General features: G+C 34.8%; 1 protein-coding gene across 2 annotated transcripts in view; it reads right to left on the bottom strand.

Moving 5' to 3' along the window:
* The window catches only part of TBC1D22A (TBC1 domain family member 22A), a 175,410-nt gene that overhangs the window by 128,357 nt on the left and 25,271 nt on the right, over positions 1 to 21,782 (bottom strand). For both annotated transcript variants that reach the window (XM_040549067.1, XM_040549060.1), the window contains exons 5-8: positions 16,269 to 16,339; positions 11,157 to 11,285; positions 10,136 to 10,198; positions 7,221 to 7,335 (exon numbers count right to left, since the gene is read on the bottom strand). In XM_040549067.1, the coding sequence (XP_040405001.1) occupies positions 7,221 to 7,335; positions 10,136 to 10,198; positions 11,157 to 11,285; positions 16,269 to 16,339 (378 nt within the window). The remainder of the gene's footprint in view (positions 1 to 7,220; positions 7,336 to 10,135; positions 10,199 to 11,156; positions 11,286 to 16,268; positions 16,340 to 21,782) is intronic.

Below are 21,782 nucleotides of genomic sequence, written 5' to 3'. Positions count from 1 at the left end.
ATTTACCTGCAGAAAACTTGATTTTTTTTCATTACAACACCTCTGAAATATTAGGTGAATATATGAATGAAAAAAAGTCTGAATCACAGTAGAATATACATGTATTTGAAAGTGACTACAACTTCTTAGAATACACTATTTCTTCACAAGGATCAATCCTGACAGCCTACAAATATTAGTCTAAAAACTGCAGTGACTCAAAAGTGGTGTAATTAGTACTCTCCAAACAAAAAGAATGCTTGAATTCCAACTGAGGACTCTGACAGGTGGTACAATACGAAATAAGGAAGAAATAAGACCTGTAAGAGGTCTCACGAAGCTCCTAAATTAAGCAGAACAAGCCAAACCATAAGAAAGAAACAGGATAAAATACGATTTAACTCCATAAAGGCTATTTATGGAGTTAGGAAAGACCCTGTTAGGACACTATTTCAGCACCTATCCTGTCCAGCTGCCAGACAGTACACACAGAGGACTGATATAGAAGGATGATGACCTCAGCACCATGAACATGCACAACACATGCCTCTGCTTATTTGAGGAGCCTGTTCTCCTTTTCCATAGTACAAAGCAAGAAGGTGGCATCATCATCTAAAAACAAATTCAAATTCTGCTTACTTTACTCATCACAGTCCTCTATTTCTTCAGCTATTCTGCACCACTTCCAAAATACAGTCACTGGACAATATTGGCTTATCAACAGGATGAGAGTTGGGGAACATATTCCTAGAAGTTGAGGAAGTGAACAATGCCGATCTCACAGCAACCTGAGATAATGCTAAATAATTTCTGTGCTATGTTACAGTTTTATACATATATATAGGATGTATGCATATACTGAATGTTTTTTAATATGTCAAAGTACAGAAGAGAGAAGTGCTTCACCAAGAACTGACAGGTAAGTCAAAAGTTTTAGATCTCTGACCTGATTATGTATGTTGTAGATCTTTACTGAGGCAAACATATGATGTTTTCGGGACTTATGCAGAAGACAGAATTATAGAATCACAGAATGGCTGAGGCTGGCATGGCCCTCTAGAGGCCAGCTGATCCCACCCCTGCCCAAGCAGGGACACCCAGAGCAGGCTGCCCAGGACCACGTCCATGCAGCCTTTCAAGATCTCCAAGGACAGAGACTCCACAAGAAAAAGGCTGTTAGTATTTTCAAGACTGTGTGAGCTTTCTTCATTCTTGGCTGCCACCATCCCCCCATCCACTAAATCACATAGATAGCAATATTTCACTCAATTATCAAAGACTATTTCATAGAATATAGGTCATGTTTATGACAATTTCAGTCAATTTCATTTAATACAATGACTATAACTATAAAATGTCATAGAAATTGTCAAGAAGCAGCACTGTAACACATTTTTGTACATGCAAACTATATTACTGGTGATTTGCATTAAGGATAGAAAATTTAATGTGATTAAATGGAACTTACGGCATTGAATTTTTACATGATAGAAGAGTGATTTAAATATTTTGAATAGTTTTTCATGAAAGTTTTACAATGAGGAAAAATGAGAAAATATTTTCTTAATACTTTCAACTTGCAAAAACAGATGTTAAAATGTCAATTATGCTTCACATGTCAGTGCTTTTACGTAAATTTAGTTTAAGTCTCATAAATCATTTCAATCAAATGTGTAAATAAAAATATTTTAATACACTGTTGTTCAAAAAGGTATTTATTTGAACAAAAAAGCATTAAAACATCGGAACCTTGTTAAACAGTGTAAAGCCAAAATTATCAGAAAAGTTCCAGTGTGTACAAAAATTGCAAATACACTCTTTTCATCTCTCAAACTGAAGAAGCTCCTCATATTCCTGAGAGCTCTGTGATGAGAAGTTTTCCAGTATTTCTGTCCTGGTAAACCTGAAGAGAGCAAGGATGATTCTGTCAGACTTCAACCTCTCGGAGGGCCTAAAAGAGGGATGGGGAAAGCATCCCATTACTTCACTTATAGCTCTATAGTTCGTAGAATAACTACAAATAGTATTTTCCACTTTATCACCTCAAAACCCAATGCACGAGCCCTATTTGTAATTCTCCAGTGACAACTAAATTGGTGGAATTAAATAAGAAAGGTGTTTAGATAGGAGAATTAATTATCTCAAATTACTTTAAATACTGCAGCAATCAAGGTTTCACCTTGGTCTTTTAAGAAAAACAATGCATGTTAAAATTTTACTTTCTAATCGCCTAAGTACAGGAAAAATCTTCTAATAGCTATCTGGAGTCACTGGGTTAATACCCTTTGTTTTCTGGTTTACTGCCTTGTTATTGAGAAATCCAGTTTTATTCTAAACAGATTTATTTACTACATAAATATTACAACTCTGGAAAAAAAATCTCTGGTAAAGTAACATCTTTTTCATACCCTATAAATAAACATTGAGGAATTACCTCAGATACAACCATGATGCAATGTTCTGAAACATTACTTCAATTATATTATGAAAATCAGGATTTTAGATACAGCATTCAATGAACTACGAAAAATCAGAATAAATGGTTTAAAATTTAATTATTTTCAGCAGCTATGCTGAAAAGGAAGGAAAGAAAGTAATGATCAGTACAAATTCTCATTTTAAGGGCAGAATCATCACAGAATCATCATAGAATGGCTCAGTTTGTAAGTGACCTCAATGATCATCTAACTACAACCCCTCTGCCCTTAGCAGGGACGCCACCCACTAGGATCACGTTGGCCAAGGCCTCCTCCAGCCTGGCAAGGAAGGGAATGTGACACGGAAGACACGAAAGACTTTCTGTGACATATGAGAGGGAATGGAAAGAAAAGTAAACGAGTCCCAACGAACCTTTATGTTCTCACAGTAACATTGCTATGGAACTAAATCCCTTTCCAAATCCATTAGGATTTATGGAGTAATTATTTCAGGCTAATGTCATGGCAGTATTAATTAAAAAAAACAAAAAACACCACTGGGCAACAAAACTGCATTTAATGCCTTTTACGAAAGTATTTAAGATTACACAAAAAATACTTACAAGTGTAAGACCCCCTATTTCCAAAGTTTTCGGTTCATGAGTTCTTGTGAGCATCCTCAAATTCTCTCAAGCTCCTCTACTGCAAGGAGATTGTAGGCAAGATCTCTATCACCACTCCAGCCTTCAGCAGCCTGATTTTTCTTGACTTTCTTTATCCAACATAAAACGATAAAATGCTATAATAGTGTTCAATTTTCTATTTTCTGCCCTTGACTTGCTACTAACTCCTAATTCCCTCTTGATTCAACACTGCTAGAGGTCGCAAAGTGATCTCACAGAGCCATCCCATTTAGCAGTGCCCTCACATAAATCCTTATTATGATGGTGATTTTCCCAAGCTTTTGTCTCTGTGGATGGTGAGTAAATCCATGTCCTCTGTGTGGTTATAGATACACACACAAGTAGTGAACTACTGAAATGCAAATGTACTACAGAAACATTAGATGCAATAAAAATGTAGCTGACTCCATGAGCAAGAAATCACAAGCAGCTGTGCAGCGCAATATTTAGGAACAACTTAGATCCTGTAGATCACCACAAACTCCAAGCAACAAGAAGGTGTATAAAGAGAGCAACGGTTGGTGGCTTGAAATAGGACTTCCAATCCAGCATAAAATTTCCTCGTCTACCTTACATTAGTAACCAGCCATTAGTCACATAGCATATCTCATCTCATTAACAAAAATGCTTCTGAAATTGTATCCACATGGATGAGATTCATTTTGATATAAACCTGTATGTTACAACGACACAGAGCTTCCAGGAAAACTGCCCTAAAAGTAATTAGCATTTGTTCTAAAAACGCAGGTTATAATAGTGATATGTCATGTAAGAGGTTAGGAGTGATAATGTAATGTTAAAAATTCCAAGAAGTTGCTTATTATGGCAGAATAAGTTAAAAAATCTCTAACATTTTTCAATGGAAAAAAAAAATTAAATGAAATCAGCATACGCAACTACCTGACATTTAAAACAAAAAACAAACAAGCAAAAAATATGTTTTAAATTCCTTCTCCTCCTAATTTATACCAGAAATGCTAGTCTAACTCTACTATATTTGTGCCTATCTTGGCTGAGTTTGACAACCAAGTTTTATCTTGCTGAAAATGTTACAGTACTCTGCCTTTACTAGTTCTGGGGAACTAGTAAGATATTACCAAATTGCTCTTTCGTCACACTTATGCTGCTGGAAAGGTTGAAAGAAAACTCTCAGCATTTAAAATATTCAATTCCTACATTCAGTCACTCGACCTATTCCAAATGCGTGAAACCACATACTAAAATTAGGTACTTCAAGCTGTAATAAACCATCAAAACATCTATGACTTTGATCCTTATAATAAAAAATATCCATGAATCTGATTTTTGGCATTCAGATTTGAATGAAAAGAAACGTCGCTACGCAAATAAGTTATCACTTCCACACATGTCACTTCAATCTTCAAAAGTTTTTCAGTGACATTTTTCCAATGGGGTTTTGAATGTCTGTATCAGAGCAGAGAGATTTCCATCGCCAGAATAAATACATCACAGCTGTTATGTGAGATGAAGGATTAAGGTCTCTCATACTCGCCATAAAGATAAAATAAATAGGACTTTCCTCTCAATAAAATAACTGTCTAAACCACAAATAACTGTGTGTAAGCACCATCAGGATATACTGTGAAATGACCTAATCAGCACAGATTTATTATTAATGGCATTATTAATAATAATAACCTATTATTAATCTTTAGTAAACCTTACAATCTCTTTTTTTTGTTACAGGAAGAGCTCAAAGTAAAAAGTTTTTATCACTTTCAACAAGATCAATCAAGACCCAAGTAATTCAGAACTGCTACACAAAGGTTTCAGTTAAACTGAGAAAAAAATCAAAAATCCATAGTCAAAGGAAAGCAACAAATAAAGCAATATAAGGTTCCAACATACCAACATTCACTTTAAAATCAGAGCAAGAAATACGAACTCGAGTAAAAAAAAATCTAAGGGAAAACAGGTTATTAATAGAACAAATATTAAATACAATAATAGATTAACCACTTTGCCAGGAAACCTGCAATACTGCATTTATTTTTATCTAAATTATTTAAGCACAATTCATACAAACTATTCATATAGTTTTGAATACTTCTATAATTTTACTACGAACCTCAGGATTTTTGAAGTACCTCAGAAATGTTATGTCCCCATTTCAGGTTTAAAGTAAAATACACTCCTCATTTTAACTTGAATGTATAACTCAGTGCAACTTGACTACATTAGAAAGACTCAAATCAAAACACTATTTAAAGACAAATCTTGGAATGTTTCTGTACATCACTGCTGAAATAACCACTGTTAGCACTTAGCCAGGACCACTACTATATTCAAGAAAATGCGTTTATTTCAGTAATGTTCTCACTAGATAGATATTAGCTTTTAAATTTACTTTGAGAATACAGCTTTTTGAGATTTACACCTTTTCAATGGCATACATCTTTTACGGTTGTTAGTCTTCAAGTTTTGTCTTTCTTCATTGGAAATTTACTGGAATTGCTCTGCTCTCTGATATGAAAATACTGACAAGCTGGCAAGTACATTAACAATCACCAGGGTCTCCAAATGTAAGATGGTGGTAAAGACAAACTTATTTACCATATTAATTAAATGGTCTATTTAACACGGAATATCAATTCTCTAATCACATCTCATTTGAGCTTCTTATTTCAATTAACAACCCTAAAGTCTACTAGAGATCCTACTGTTCTAGGATCATTAAGAACATTTTCATTATCTGTCAAATGAGGGAGGAAAAGGCAGAAACTGCAAGTACTCTCAGGAGTAGGCTCCTACCCTACTTAAGAGATGATTAGGGAGTAAACCGCAGTAGTTCTCATTAGTTGCTTAGCAATGAAATGTCCCCCTATGAAACAAGAAATGAACAAAGCAAGAGGTGTTGCCATGTAAACGATGGATAATCTTTCATCCACTCAAGGATAATCTGTCCTTCATTAAATCTAATCAGTCTGGATTAAGACACCAATGGGTACCTTGCATAGAGAAGGTAGGAAATGAAGAATCACCTATATAGAGACTCACTGCAGTAGCCAGATAACATATTGCTCAAGATTACATATAAGCATTGTTTTCATTGTATGTGTGTATGACAAACAGAAATGCAAGGAAATAGTTTTAATTCAAACTATTGTCATTTTTACTATTCATTTTTACTATACCTTTTACATCCACAGTTATAATTGTTAATGAGTTGTTGTTAAACGTCAATTGAATTATTGCTAATGATTAGCCATACTCTTAAATGTTCATAAAAATTTAAATACTAACCTATAAATGCAAAACATCAATAACGTTCTAGTAAGAGACGAGCATTTAACCAGTTTTCTAAACAGAAAAGTTTGCAAGAAGTATAATCACATGTATGGCCGCTAACTCAGCGGAAATACATCAATGTATGCTACTACTGGTATTAGAGCCCCAGAAGTTTGATTACTGCTGCATTAATTTTCAGTCCCCAGTTCCAGCTTGCCATTCTTTCAGCCAAGGATCCACTTTATTAGGTTCCTCTTACCTTCATTTTTCTGCCACTTGGTAAAAGGTTTCCTTGTTTCATGGTTGTTTGTTTGTTTTGTTTCTTTTTTTGCTCGGCTGGTATGTTTTTTGTTGTTGTTGTTTTGGTGGTAGTGATTTTTTTTCCCACTATTTCATATACAATTTAAATTTTTCACAAAAACTTGTGAATTAGAGGAAAGAAATGAAATGAAAAAGAAAGGATCAGGAGTGACGAATGAGGCACTTCTTAACTACATCTGCAGTTAAGAAATAAAGATGAAAGCAAAGCTGGATTGCCCTTCTTTTGCCAGCTTCCATATCTGACAAACACAACTCTGCCTGCAACTTCTACAGATGTTTTTTGATTGGTTGGTTGGTTTGGTTGGTTGGGTAGGTTTGTTTGTGGGCGTTTTTTTGGACATATATCTGATAAGTACCTAAACTCTACTGACTATTTACACAAAATCTGATTGCTTGTCAGTGTATATTCAAGAGAACCATACAGATTTATAATTACAAATATTTATAATAATAGAATTCATGTCTCTAATTATACTTGGATTAGCTAATCCAAATTGATATTCATATTAAAACAAATGTGCTGTCCTAAAACCAGTACCAATTCATAATTCAGTATTATGATAAATCTTACCTATATATTCACAAACGAAGACTACAAAAAAAGGAGTTACAAGATCATTTATGCCCTGAACATATCCACTGGCTGGATGACGTATAGCCCAGATAAACAAAATTCTTTCAAAGATCTGAAAAAGAATTAAAGAAACTATCAGATAATTTATCAAGTGGTGAGCACATTTTAAACAATATACTGGAAAAGTATACAAGGACAGATTTGATATCACAGAGTTACAAGTATAAAAATACACTTATAAAAGAATACATGAATGATTGTATTCATAATTAACTGCCAATGTTAATTAAGTTTCTCAGTTATTTAAAAGAAAACATTTTCAGGGTATTAGCACATGTTAAAACCAGCCTTGCATATAATTCAGTTACAGTAGTTACAACAGAGCAGCACTTATTCACTGGAGCTTTTCAATATACAATTCCTTTCTTCATGATACATAAATAATAAATCATTTTCCCATGACCATTCATCTCTTTGAGACCAATATTTTATCAATACAGTACCCCTTTTGTTGCTAGGTAACAGAAAGAAGTACTTTATACAATTAATTTTTTTTAGTAACTTGTCCAATAAAAACTCTGTAATGGTTACGTTTGCCTAATATGGCAGCATAGAGCTTTAGAATTCAGAAGCAGGTATGCTGGTTAATAAAACATCTGAAAAATCAGGAATGTAGAAAGAAGGCAACCACCTCCCTTACCACATAGCCCCATCCACTAAGTTCTTCTAACCGTACACTGCTTGGGATCTGCAAAAGCTCCAAAGGCCACAACATGCACAGTCTGACTATGGGAAGGGCAACGTGAGAAGAATACGAAGCAGAAGAATCACAGAACCTATGTCCAACATCATCTAGGTCTGCGTCAGGTTGTATCTCCTCTTAACTGTTTGCTTCTGCAAGTGCTATGTTTCTTTGGAAAACTGCAAATGAGCAGCACAGTGAAAGCTGCTACGTGTTTTGCTCTGATTACTGGTACTCAATCAGGCATAATCTTCTGAGGCGAAATAAAGTTTGCTCCTTCTCTGGAAGGTCTGCCAAAAAGCCAGAGTGCAGGTGGGTGGGGAAGCAGGGCAGATGGAGGAGAGCTCATCAAACAAAAGGACTGCATCACTTTTAAGAGCAGGCCTCAGTACTAATAAAAAGGGAAAGACTTTGTAAAGACCCCAAGGTAGAGTTTGCTGCAACCCCAGAAGTCAGCGAATGCTCAGGCTTCAAGACCACTCGCAAGAGACGTGCCCCGAATGGACACAATAGGAAGTTTAGTTTATGAAGCTTTTACTATTTCTGTTCCATCTCACTTCAAATTTTTGTTAGCTTAGCTCCAAATTTGTAATAGCAACTTTCCTTTTCCTCAGAACCTGATAACATACATAGTTTGCATTGCAAACTGAGATGCCTATGGATTTCAAAGCATTTTTAAAATCCAGCTGTGAAAACTAAGGTATAGAGAAGGGTTATTACATTTTTTTTTTTTGAGCAGCAAATTATTAAGCAGCAAGGATTACTTAGTAATTGGCATACCAGATTTAATATCCCCAAATGCATCTAATCAGAAATTCAACAAATACACACTGAAATAGTGTTTTCAATTTCCTACCCATTTTCATGAAGTTTCATTTACTGCTTTGAATAGAAAAAAATGAGCACTGAATACCTGAAAGGCAGTCTGATTTAAGTTTCTATACAGCACTCATCACTGTGTTCAAATAGCACTCATTAAAAAGGTCACTTTCCCAAAAGGTTTCCTTCTTGATTTCCAAACCAGCAACAGAAACCGGAATAACTTCTAGTACGAACCACTACATCTCAAGAGTTGTCATTACCTATCAATTACTCTCCTTTGAATTTAACTCCCATTCATCGCAACAGTAAGAACTATATTCATATACATCAAAGAAGAATTCATTAGCTTAAATGCATATTTTGAATTTCTTATGTGTTTTGCCACCTCGGAGGAACTCCAAAACCCCCCAAAGTTTTAACCATGAAAGCTTCTTAGAATTTGCTTTTGTTTCTCTTTAACCAATAAAAGAGGTGGGGACGATTTTATAAAGTATTTTTCAATCTTGTTTCCTTGAAATTATTTCTCCCATACAATGCAAGCATAGAAGGGAAAATGCACAGGCATACACTATTCTATTCAATCAAACTCATTTAAAGAGAACACAGAAACTGAAAATAAAATTACACACTACTGCACTTTGACTAATCACATTGACTAAACCTACATTACAATCACTAATCTTTATTAAAATAAAGTATTTATAACATGAAAGTCCAACAAACTTGATTGAACTATATGTGGGAAGACCTCCAATACCTCTCTCCCCCTTTCAAGTGATGCTATTTATTCTCAGTCTTTTAGCTTCTCACTCCAACAATACCCTTCTCTTTCCAACTCCCACTATCCCCTCCCCAATCTACACAACTCCCATAAAAATAAATACTTAAAATTAATTTAAAATGAAGATCTAATAATGAGTTATTTCCACACAGCATCAAATTCAAAACAACTTTTCCTAAACTCAAGTATAAGATAATTTCTTAAGTGGAATACTCTTATGGTAAGAGCTTCCAGATCTTGAATGATTTTGACAAATGCAGAGAACCACAGGAACTATGCTCTGAATTAATTAAAAAAAATATTAACAACATATATAAAAGGAAAAAAAAGAGTAAAAAGCACAAAACAGAAGAAGAAACCAACAGACTCGAAGCAGAAGATTAATGTTTTTCCTGTTACTACTCATGCCTTCATTGTTATGTACTGTACTTATGCATTTTCATTTTTTGGACTTTATGTTAGTTCTCAAGCCAAAATAGCAATTGTTGTCAAATTACTTAATGCGATACAAGATTCATTAATAAAATGGGTTACCTAAAAACCATATTATTTAGATATAATTCTTACCTCTGTTACTTTGGGCTGAAGTCTTAAAACTTCAGGACTCATGCGTGGGATATCTATATGAATCTAATTGGACAGAAACAAGAATCATGTAACAGGAGACAACAGCACACTTTTTAAATAACAAAAAAGCTTTTTTAATAACAAAAAAAAATCCTGTGGTTTTACACTGTTATTTATACACTGTCTCATTATTTTAGGAATAACGTGAATTTACTGTAGTTCCAAAAATAAAGGGCTAAATCTTTAAGTCATTATTATCTAATCTATTAATCAGACAAAAAATCATAGAATTTCCTTTAATGCTTTAAGATCCTTACATCAATTTTGATTGCTTGCAAATTATGGTCTTATTGGCAATACTCTTTTCCTCAGTGTAACTACATCTAACAACATACATACATATGTAAAGCCATGTTCAACAGACATTGTGTATACTTCTTGCTACTAAAGATCAGGCTTGAAGCAGAAGAAAGATCACCGCTTTAGCCTTCCTTAGGAAAGAATATGTAGGATAGTTTAGTTTATATTTAGTGATACAAACTAATCATTTAAATACAAAACTTGAAGAACAGTTATCTGCTTATCCAGGGAGGAAAGAAATTTTGACACACTTATCGTAATTACACACCACACAGTTTCAACTTCTTAAGCAGAAGTATGGAGCCAACAAGGAACAGTTAGATATCCTCTGTACCATCCTCTCACTCATTTGAAGGAGGGTCTGAGGAGATGAATGCTTTCAAAACCCCATTACGCTTGAATGTTGAAGAATGTCCGTGTGGTACAGCCATGCAGCATGGCATGACAAAAGCTGACGTTAAAAGAAATCCACTATTTTAAGTGTCAAAATATTTCATATTTCAAAACAAATTAAATTAATTTTGCTTCTAAAGCATAGGAAAGCTGACTATGAAGTAAGATTTAGTAGATACATAAAAACAATAACAAACTTCAAAAATAATCTCTTCAAGTTCTTTAACAGATCTCATGTAGGTAGAAGTCACTTCAGTAGGTGTTCTACCTGTCTATAGGTATCTTGGTGACTCTCATCATTTCTAGAATCATAGTATTGCTCAACAAAAGCAAAATATTCTTTCCGTTTTCTTTGTAAAGTGCTTTCTCTTCGGTCCACATTCGCGGGAAGATAACCCTGAAAAAAAAAAAAAGTTAAATGAAAAGGATATTACTCTTTGCTTCACGAAAAGCACAGTTAGCATTTGATAATATGCAACAGGAAAGCTAATGAACAAATGTAGTACAATGCAGTCCGATTTGAATCTGAATAATACCTTAGCAAATCAGTTTTCTAATCATTCTAACTGAATACAGAAGTTCAGAAACCAACACATTACTAAAAACTGGCATTTTTTTTTAAGAACACATTTCAAGTTTTTCACCTTTAAAAAGCAATTTCTCATCAAGAATTCTAAGACGTTTGCCTTTCAAAGAGAAAAGGTCAAAACAAATAATTTCAGAAAAATGTAATGCTACATGAGTTCATTAATTTCTGCATTCCCACATGGCCCTTATTGGAGCAATTTTATTCAATTTTTAAACAAAACGTGTCTCAGTTGCTTTAAGGTAGGAATGATCTACATTTACAAATACACTTATGTTTAAGTTAGAGTTAACCTCATAATACAATGGAGTATTTATTCTAAAGCCTTAAAATATTCTAGGTAGTTTATCTCATTCCTTTAGATCACAAAAAAAATAATTTCAAGTTTTCATTTTCTCAACAGGTTGTGAAAAGTTTTGGCATAAACAACAGTACCTGGGCTCTTAGATATAAAGACACGAGCTATACAGTTCTAGTTTTTTCCTAAAATCAATCTATAAATATTATTTTTCAAAAAGTATTGGCATGGTAATGAAGCAACGTCAGATATATAGATTTTGCACTTAACGTATATCTGAGTTGTTCTTCTTTGAACTCATCTTCATATCTATCTGAAGATCCCATTCTCCCAAAAAAATCCATTCTTATTTCCTGTTCTGTCCAGTTTGATCCCTATTTCTGAGATCTCAGCCTACCTTTCATTTAAAAACAGAAGTCTCAGGTTAGCATTTCAGCATTTTAAGAAAGGAAATATTGATGTTATTAAATGTTCAGCTATTATATAAACAGAACATATTAGAAACACCATTATTCATGTACCTGGCTGCCTAAAAGTTTCCTGAACATCCAAGAACAGTTAATACTTTCTCACATGCAGCTTGATTTCAAACATAACATTACAAAAAAGAAAGGTAATTCATATTTTACATGTCAGGCTTGAAAAAAAATACTTCATAGAAAAATTATTCTAAACATAAATGGGATTAAGAGACCTAGCCATCCAAAAAAAAAGATTCATATATCTTTCTTGACTATTCAAGTCAAATTAAATTATTTCTTGCCAGTATTACAAAAATTATCCTTCCACATTTTCAGCTGTCATCGTACTAATGGTAATTAGTATAAGAGAGAAAGCGAATTTGTCAGCCATATGTTTGCTTAAAAATAAATAAATAAATCCTCATAACATCACGGAATTTGATACTAGAAGTGCAGCACAGACTTGCACTTAAACAATGAGTCACAGCCAGTGCAAGTAACTAATAAGACGCTACGTATTTAACTACCAAAACAACTTTCTTATACAGTCCTTAACAAGCAAAAATGGGATAAATCTAACGTTCTACAACTGTTGATTATACAACAGAACTAAACACCACGTTGGGAATAAATACATTGGTTGCGTTATTCTCCTATGGCAATGAAACATCATATTACAATTCTATGTTGTTTTGCTTAAAACAACAACAAAATAAAATACACCATACGAGAACATCAATAGATTTATGTAAAGATGTCTGCATTAAAAGAATTTTAAATGTTATGCTGTGTATTATAATTTCTTCTTCTTTTAAGAAAACAAGGGATTAAGTGCAAACGATATTACATTCCAGATAGTTTAACAGGTACTTACTTTGGCAAAACCGATTCTTTTAAGATGTACTGTCTTACATCTGATTCTGGGTATTTCTACATCGCATCAGCTTAACTTTTGCCTCGAGATTCAGTCCGACATTTAATATCCTGTCCCAGTGCTTTGTATTTAGTTAAATATTGAATTCTGCCTCCCATTTATTCTCAGTGGTTTGATTTTTTTTTCCTGTAGGATATCTTAGCTCCATTAGAAAATAATTCATTTGTGAGATCAAATGTGATTGTTCCGAGGACACCAATATTTTCTCAGCAACAGACTTTTTGCCATTATTCAGTTTCAAAGACCGAAGCCATCTTTCAATTGGACGTGTCCCGTTTCCCATTCACTTTACAAATTAGGTTTTATTTTTAAAAGTTGGAAAGGATTGCAACATATCATCAGGGCATAAATTGGTAGAGAGTTTAATCTGTTTACTCATTAATTTCTCTCCAAGGTAACCATATATTTAGCTTTGGTATTCAAAAGAGAAGTGGGCCTGAATAGTTCTGCTTGCTGTTTAGGTACACAATGCCTGATTTTTTCCTATATTTTAGAAATAAATCATGTATGTTTCCATACTGTTACCAGTAAACATGACAGCAATAGCCCCTCAGCATTATATTGATTTTAATATACTTTCCCTTTGAAAAACCTTTTTCATAAAATATTTTAACACTATTACCCTCCTGACTAAACAACACCTAACTGAATAGTTTTCAAAACCACATTTTATAAATTTCAACTTCAATACTGATTTAACAAATATGACAAATACTTTCTACCTCAGATACTACTAATCATCATCAGTCCCCCAGATAAATCATTTTTTGGGCTTTTGACATAAAAATTCTGAGCAATTCCAAAACAAACAAAACCAGCCTTAATTAAGCTCTAAGTTATGTTTGGCTTTTTTTTTTTTTTTTTTTTTTTGACTTTCTGGTCTTTCTTTGATTTCTGCAACCAATCTTTAACCAAAGCAGTTCTGCTTTTGTATATTCATTTCCCCAGCAGTTCCCAGTGCACCTTTCAACACAGAAGATGACCACATTACCCCTCTTACCTGGGACATAGGTAACATATATTTAAACAACTCATGACACTAAAAAAATAAATAATATTAGGAAAAGCATCACGGAGCTTGTGACCATGAATATCCAAGGCAGTTTTTCTTCCCTATTACAGAAAAAATATGAAACAAGCTACTGCTTTAAAGCATAGAAAATTAATGATTACCTAATGACTAGTTGTTACATTTCCAAAATGCATTAATCAAGGACCACTTAGCAGATAAGAAAGACATCATGGTACGAATTACATAGGAAAAGCTGAGAACAATTCTGGAAGCGTCTTGAAAATAAAATCCACTTAATTCTTAGAGTAAAGTAAAATAACCTGTGCAGTTTTACAGAGTTACAAGAAGACATCCAGAGATAAGAACAGAACTAGAATGATCCTGAACTGAAGTAGTAAAGACAAAAGTACAAAGAAATTCGTACTTTTCACTTAGAAATTTATCTGCGTTGGGAATCTCAGGAATACTAAACTAAATCAACTTATCGGATGAAGTTGAAGGTCACCAGAAGCCTATGCTCTCACTTGAAAGCGAGAACGTGACTGTAGTTAACTTTGGCGTAATTTATTCTCTAAGCCCTCAATCAGAATTAAACCTATTCTTATGCTTCAGTTTATTGGGTTTAAAAGTCCATTTTGAGTTAGCCATAAATTTTTGGCTGAGTATTTCAACACAGGCATCCTAAACTTAAAAAAAAACAACAACAAATTTTGTCCAACCTTGGACAACTTTGGAAACGAAACTAAAATAGATTGTACACTGCATGCTTAATCTCAGTTACGACAGAATATTTGAATATTTGCCATTAAGAGGCTGTATCCACATTTAGCATAAGCTGCAAATTTAGTGGATCTCATCAGCAAGACAGACTCTTTCAGTCACTGGAAATCAAACTCAATGTGAAGTAAATACTTCACAGTCCCTGCTGAATTACTCTATAAAAAGCAAAGCTATTTAAGTCTACTCTCTGAAAAATTCAACAGTGTTAAACTGTTGTGTGTATAACTCAGAATTTTAAAGAGTTCTTAAATGCAAGAAGATTTGCTGATAAAGTATCTTCAGAGTCTCTGGAGAGTAGACAACACTAGATTTTTGCTTCTTTTTAATAAAAACATTTTCAGAAGATCTTCTCTCAACCATGTACAAAGAACAGCTGAACTGCACAACCACCTGCCATGGCAAGGATTATAGCTAAAAAGATTGACGTGGAAAATACTACCAGGAATACACTGTATTTTTACAAAAATACCTTTTTTTTAAATGCAGTGCAAACAATGAAATAACAAAACCCATTCTTGTGACACCAAACCCAACAAATCCCAGATTCCCATAAGCTCCTCCCCGAATCCTGCCTGAAGCACCCCGGTGTGCTGCTCCTCGGTATTTCAGCCAACCTGCTCCCAAGCTACTGTGTGCCCAAACTCCACCTGCCACCAGACAAGGTTCAGGGCACTCAGCTAGCCAAAAACCCACCCTACAAATGAGTGATTAGCTTTTCAATCAGCTTAGCTCCCTGAACTGACTCACAAGCCTAAGACCAGGAGAGCCAATGTCATAAGGCAGCAATTCAGATTTCTTCATCTTAAACCGCTTCAGAAAAATACTCAAACACAAGCTCCCTTCATAGCTTTTCCTCAACACAGCATTAATACTTTGTGTGAGCAGTCTCTAGTAGTTATTTTAACGTGAAGGCAGAAGGAAGCCTTTTGTAGGACACTGATAGGCTTTGTTTCCTCACTGCGTGCCTATTTTCAAGAAAACTGTAGGAATTCACTTGTCTTTGAATTCACCACTGTTCCATCAAAACTGGTTGAAAGAGGCAACTTAACACATAAGCCTTGCTTTCAGAGAAAGCCAGTCTGAAAATAAAGATACACAGCTGACATGATTTACTAGTGCTTCTCACTCCCCTCCTTTCAGTTTGACAAATTCCTCTTAAAATTGAGCAAAGAACAGAACATTTATTACAATTCAGCAACAAGACAGAACATTTTCAAGTATCACTGATGGATTACAAGTCAAGCAAAATTATTTGCAATTCTTGCAGAAAGCTATTACTTTTAAACACAAAGTGGAAAATAAAACTTACTGAAAGGAGCTTCCACGCAATAGGACGAATTCGTTTGGGAATTCCAGACCAACTCAATTTCCGTAATTCTTCTATTAGAAGAAAAGTATTTTATGAGAACTAAGAAAATTATTAACAATATACAGAGATCTATTCAAATTATCACAATGTTGTTTAGATTAATTATCATGTCTTCCTATAAAGTCCAACAAAATCAAAACATACGGCAATTCTAAGGAGTTAATAAGACACTGGTGAATTACTTTCCATAGGGTTATCTATGATAACAGGCACTAGGTGATGAGGTACCTTTCTGGATTATTTCCCAGAATTTGTTTAATATACATGCCTTATATTAATATGCAAGAGGTATTCAGCTTTACTGCATAACGTGCTTATATAGATCTCAAAAATGGGATTTGCAGTTACATAAGCAGAAAGATACTTTATTTTTGAATGTTGGAATTTATTTCAATGTTATATTTTCATTCTTTATGTTGTACTCCTCTCTACTGAAAGCTGCTCATCAGATAGTATACCCAACTAAACCAATCTGTGAGATTTCACACTTTTTTTTGTGTGTGAAATCTGTTTATCGTGGGGAAAAAGCTATAAAAAAATCTTTGAAAATGTAAAGACAAAAAGATGCCTGACATTTTCCCTAAGAAACATTATTTTTGTGAGGTATCTACTTCAGACAGTAGCTCTTCCTCTTCTTACTCAGAGTAGAAGATAAGGGTAAAAACTGCACAAGTTCAAATTATGAACCTGCTGAAAACCACAGAACAATAGAATTCTGCATTTTGATTTTTTATATACTTTCTATACACTTCAATTAATTATGTAGGTGAATATGGTACATTTTCCAAATTCTACGCTTCAAGTAAGCAAGCCTTTAAAAATATCCCGTCTACCTACCTACTGAAAAAAAAAAAAAAGCACAGAACAGAGTAATTACAACAAGAATTTGTTGAGTGGATTCTATAGTTTTGTGTGAAATGAACTGATTTGTATCTTTCCTATAGAAGAAAAAAAGTATAAGGAAGTCAAGGTGACACCTTGCCAATGCAAGAACATGTATATAAATCAAGGTTATTTACTACTGATACGAATTATATTTAGAGGTATATTGCTACATAAATATACTCAAACAGCAGAAGAGCTAATTATTTAGGAATATCATATTGAGCATCAAGATAAATTCATTCCTACACTATTTGGTTTCACAATGCTAAGCTATTGCACGAAGTCAGTATATCACCAAACAACATTTAAATACACCGAACCATTAAAGACAAAAAATACAGCTTAATGCAGTTATTCTTGATGTCATAGTACCTCTGTCCAGCTTGGGCTAGTTTCTACTGGTAACTTACAAACACCATACTGCCAGCAAGGCTTCTAAAAATGAAGTCTAGACAACAAATTTTGCAGATTATTTTTTTTCCCTTACATGAGCTTCATTATTTTTAGTTGTCTTCCAACACAGTAGTCCTGCTGTAACTCCTCACAAGAAAATTTTACCTCGAAGTGTTTGTTGAAGGAAAAAGCTAAGATCCTAAGCATCAAGCTAATTCTAAGGTAACTTTGCAACACGGACGATTTCGCTGTCATGTCACTCTGTTTACCCAATGATTTTTGAAAAAAATTCAAATTTGAATGCATTTATAAACATGATTATTCTTTGGTTACATTTTCTTTTTAAAAGATTTGTCCCAACCTAGGAAAGAATTTTCTCTCAAGAAGCAAGTAGACATCATATGAAATGTTGTAGCAGTTTTCTCATTCCATAATACAAAACCTATTCGTTTTTAACTATCACCTTGAGAGTTACTGAATAAAACTATTGTTTCTATTGCTTCTCTCTCTGCATTGCAAAAAAGCAAGAATATAGTAAGAATACAGTTCTTTTTGCCTTACTTGGGAAGTTGCTGTAGAAACGTACTATTCTTCCAGGGCTTATTAAGATACGTATGAAGGGTATACACTATATCAAAATCAGGAAAAGCAGAGTGTATCAGTCTAAGCAAAACATAAGCAGAATCATCATATGCCTTCAAAAAAATTTATAAGCACACAGTACTTCTGAACATAAATATGCATGGGTGGAAGAAGCCCAAAAGCATACTTATACACAGAACTCCAAGGAATCTAGTGATATCCAAATAAACTCCTCCCTTGTTCTCCATTTAAAGGATTTTATTGGCACTGGAAGAATATGGGATGAGCAAAGGAGCAGTAACACTAAAAAAAATACGATACTACCAGAGTTTGGTGTGAAACGAAGTGTTAAAGCAACAATGAAAGCAGAACTTGTACAGACTGTAAACACTGATTAAAAGACAGGGTGAAGTGTAAATTGAACTCTGTATCACAGGTTAGCACAGCAGCTATATCAGGAGCATGCTGTCACTGAAAACACAAGGGATTCAATGGGAAAGACATGTCATAAGCAAATGAATTTCTCTGATATTAAATAAGTGACTCATGAATTTCAACGATACTAAATTTCCTGTTAGTAATTAGAAGCACTCGGGATTGTCCATTCAAGATAAAATATTAGGTCTGGGCAGAGATTTGTTAACCACAAAGGCAGACACTGGCTGATGATGCACTGAGGACAGAAATCAGAAAGCAGTTCTAAAGTCAAAGAACTACTGAACTATGTCATGAAAATTGGAAAAAAGCCACGGATGGATTCTGAAGAAAATCCAAGAATACACAAGACAGAGGAGAAAAAGAAGCATGCAAACAGCTCTGCCATGACACACGGGGAGGCTGTGATACAGAACACAGCTGGACAGGAACAAGCTTCATTAAGTATAGTTGCAAGGCAAAGCAGATGGACTACTGAAAGAAAAAATAAGACATTTATTTTTTTTTTTAACATCAGGAAAAGATAAATAACAGGCTGCCACTTTAAAGGAGAACAAAAGTCTGAGTACACTACCATTTGGAGGTGGCTTTTTGGGTATTGAGGATTGGTTCTTTGTTGGCATTAGCTTTGAGGGATGAGTTTTTTAGGGAGAGAGGTTAGGAAGCAGAACAAAGGACAAAAATTATGAACAGAATCTATGAACAGAGAAATTATTATTCTACAGTGGTATTAAGTGTTCACCTTCAGATGAGCTTGATCTTTGACCATAAAAAGAAGCCTATCCAAGAAGCCCAAGTTAAACCAAAGTCACAAAGAACAGAAACAGCCAGCTTCATAACAGATGTCCGAGATGGAGAACAAGGTTGCAGTTCAAAGAAAAATTGTTAATTCCTATGCTACAGTTATAGGTCATATCAATTTCAGTAATTTTGCCTAAGCAAGCAGAAGACAGAACCATTAATCTGATTTACATGCAATTCTGATTTTCTAGCCTACAAAAGTAGATAAGATACACTTACAATACTGCAAGCTCTCAGTGAGTGTCCAAAGCAGGAGTTACCACTCCATCTAATAATACTGACAGCGAATGACCAGAGGTGCCATAAATCAGAAAGCTCAATACCCATCTTGCCAGGGAGTGGTGAGACCACAGGCTTGGAACTGGCACTAACATGGTGACACCAGGATTCTTCATCCACCCATCCAGGTGTGCCCCTGCCAGCCAAGGAACACCCCCAAAGTGCTCCTGACAGCCAGAGCAGCTCTGACTCACGTGGCATGGTCTTAACAGGTTCAGTTTTTATTGTCAGACACCAGCTGCAATGATCAAGCAGGGGATGCCCAACACGTAACCCCAGAGAGTACCTCATCATACAAGTGTATGTCTTACCTGTTTTCCTGTTACTTGCTCATTTTCATCATCCTTCTATTTCTCTTTCTCTACCGCAGTCTTCTCCTGAATTAGCTAACTACTCCAATTACTTCAGCCCCTAGTGGTCCTATTTTTGCCCCTCCAGACCCAGGTTTGGTATTTCTGCGATGGTTGCCCAGGCACTGCTGGTTTTCTAACACTGTACTTTCCAAAGCGACCCCAGTGCTCGCCTCCAGGTAATGGCACTGTTGGGACATTCCTCACCTAACTCCCCTTTTGCTACTTGTGAACTCCAGGCACCCCGCGCGGTGCTAACTGCAACTTCTGTCATTCTCTCGTGCTGTGGTTGTTACGTTCAGCAGTTTCTCACATCACGCCCAGCAGTCCTCCATGCCCCAGTGAATTAGCTCAATCTCAGACCAGGGCACAGTCAGCAGCTTGGGACTGCAGGCAAGTATCCAACACATCTGAACCAAGTTTCTATTCTGCACACGATTCCAAGTAAATCCCTGAGCTACCAAGCACTAAATCACAAGTAACAATATCACTGGTTATTTCCTTCTGAAAGCCAAAAAGGCAGAAATCAGTCAGAACAAGCGGAGGCAAGGTAGGCATATAAGAATATCAGAAATACGGTATTTTGTACAGTTTATGAATTAAAAGAGAAAATCTGCCTTTAGCTAAATGCAACACTAACAAATACACGCATTTCTTCTCCACCCCAGAACATGATAATAAGCTCTGGTTTTGGTTTAATAACAACGAAGGCCCTAAGTCTTCAAAAGGAAGTAGTCTCCAGCTGTGCATCATACTGCTCCACTAGTCCTCATGCAGTATTTATGAGTGCCTGTGTTTCACCTGTTGTAATCTATTTGTATTATTGGTAGGTTGGCTGAAAGGAAACACATCTTACGTGTTAGTTTATGGCTTTTTCATACAATCATTTTGCTAAAGCTTCAAGTTTTGGCTACTGTTACACAAACACCATTTACAAACAGTGTAATAAGTATAGCATCTGTGGTAAAGAGAAAATAAGTTGCAACTCAGAAACTGCTTTTATTATTTTTACACATCAGTTTTTCATTTTCACACTGTATTGCATTAAACTCTCTCTGATCTTTCACATTGCTGTTTTTCCTCCTCCCTCAACTCTATCCAAGTAGGAACCTATGCACAAACACATGTACCAACCTCTCAACACAATCCAAGAAAAGTAAAAAAAAATAAAAATAAAATGATAACAATAAAAAATACAAGCATAAAATAACAAAAGATGCAAATCTACTGTCAGAATCAGGTAACATGGGGCATATGATAAAATCAGTGACAAATCATCCAGGAGAAATACAACATACTGCTAGGTAACTAATTTCAGACCAAAGACTGGAACCATGCAAATGACTTTGAATACAACTTATTCAGGTAAAACTTTCTATTCTGTGATGCACCTGAGCTTTCTTTCTATGTTCAGGACCAAGCCAGGATAGTTTTAACAAAAAGATTTTTAATTATAGCACCATTTCAAATGAAGCACCTGCTTCTAGGAGAAAACCAAATAACTTTGTAGGACTCGCTGAACTAAGGGATCATTCCTTAAAAACTAAAGACAAAAGAACAATGTTTTATTTTGGCAAGTTTAAGAGAAATTAGCTTTCATTCCTGACACTATTCTGCGATGAACATAGATTTTCTTTCATAAGGGAGAGCTTAAATTGTCACATCATTTCAAACAATAAGATACATATCTTGTGATACCGAGTTCAAAGAACTTGCTTTTTTCTCGAAG

This window comes from Cygnus olor, chromosome 1 (genome assembly GCF_009769625.2).
Source record: "Cygnus olor isolate bCygOlo1 chromosome 1, bCygOlo1.pri.v2, whole genome shotgun sequence".
Lineage (NCBI taxonomy): Eukaryota > Metazoa > Chordata > Aves > Anseriformes > Anatidae > Cygnus > Cygnus olor.
This window is presented reverse-complemented; position numbering and strand designations above follow the sequence as displayed.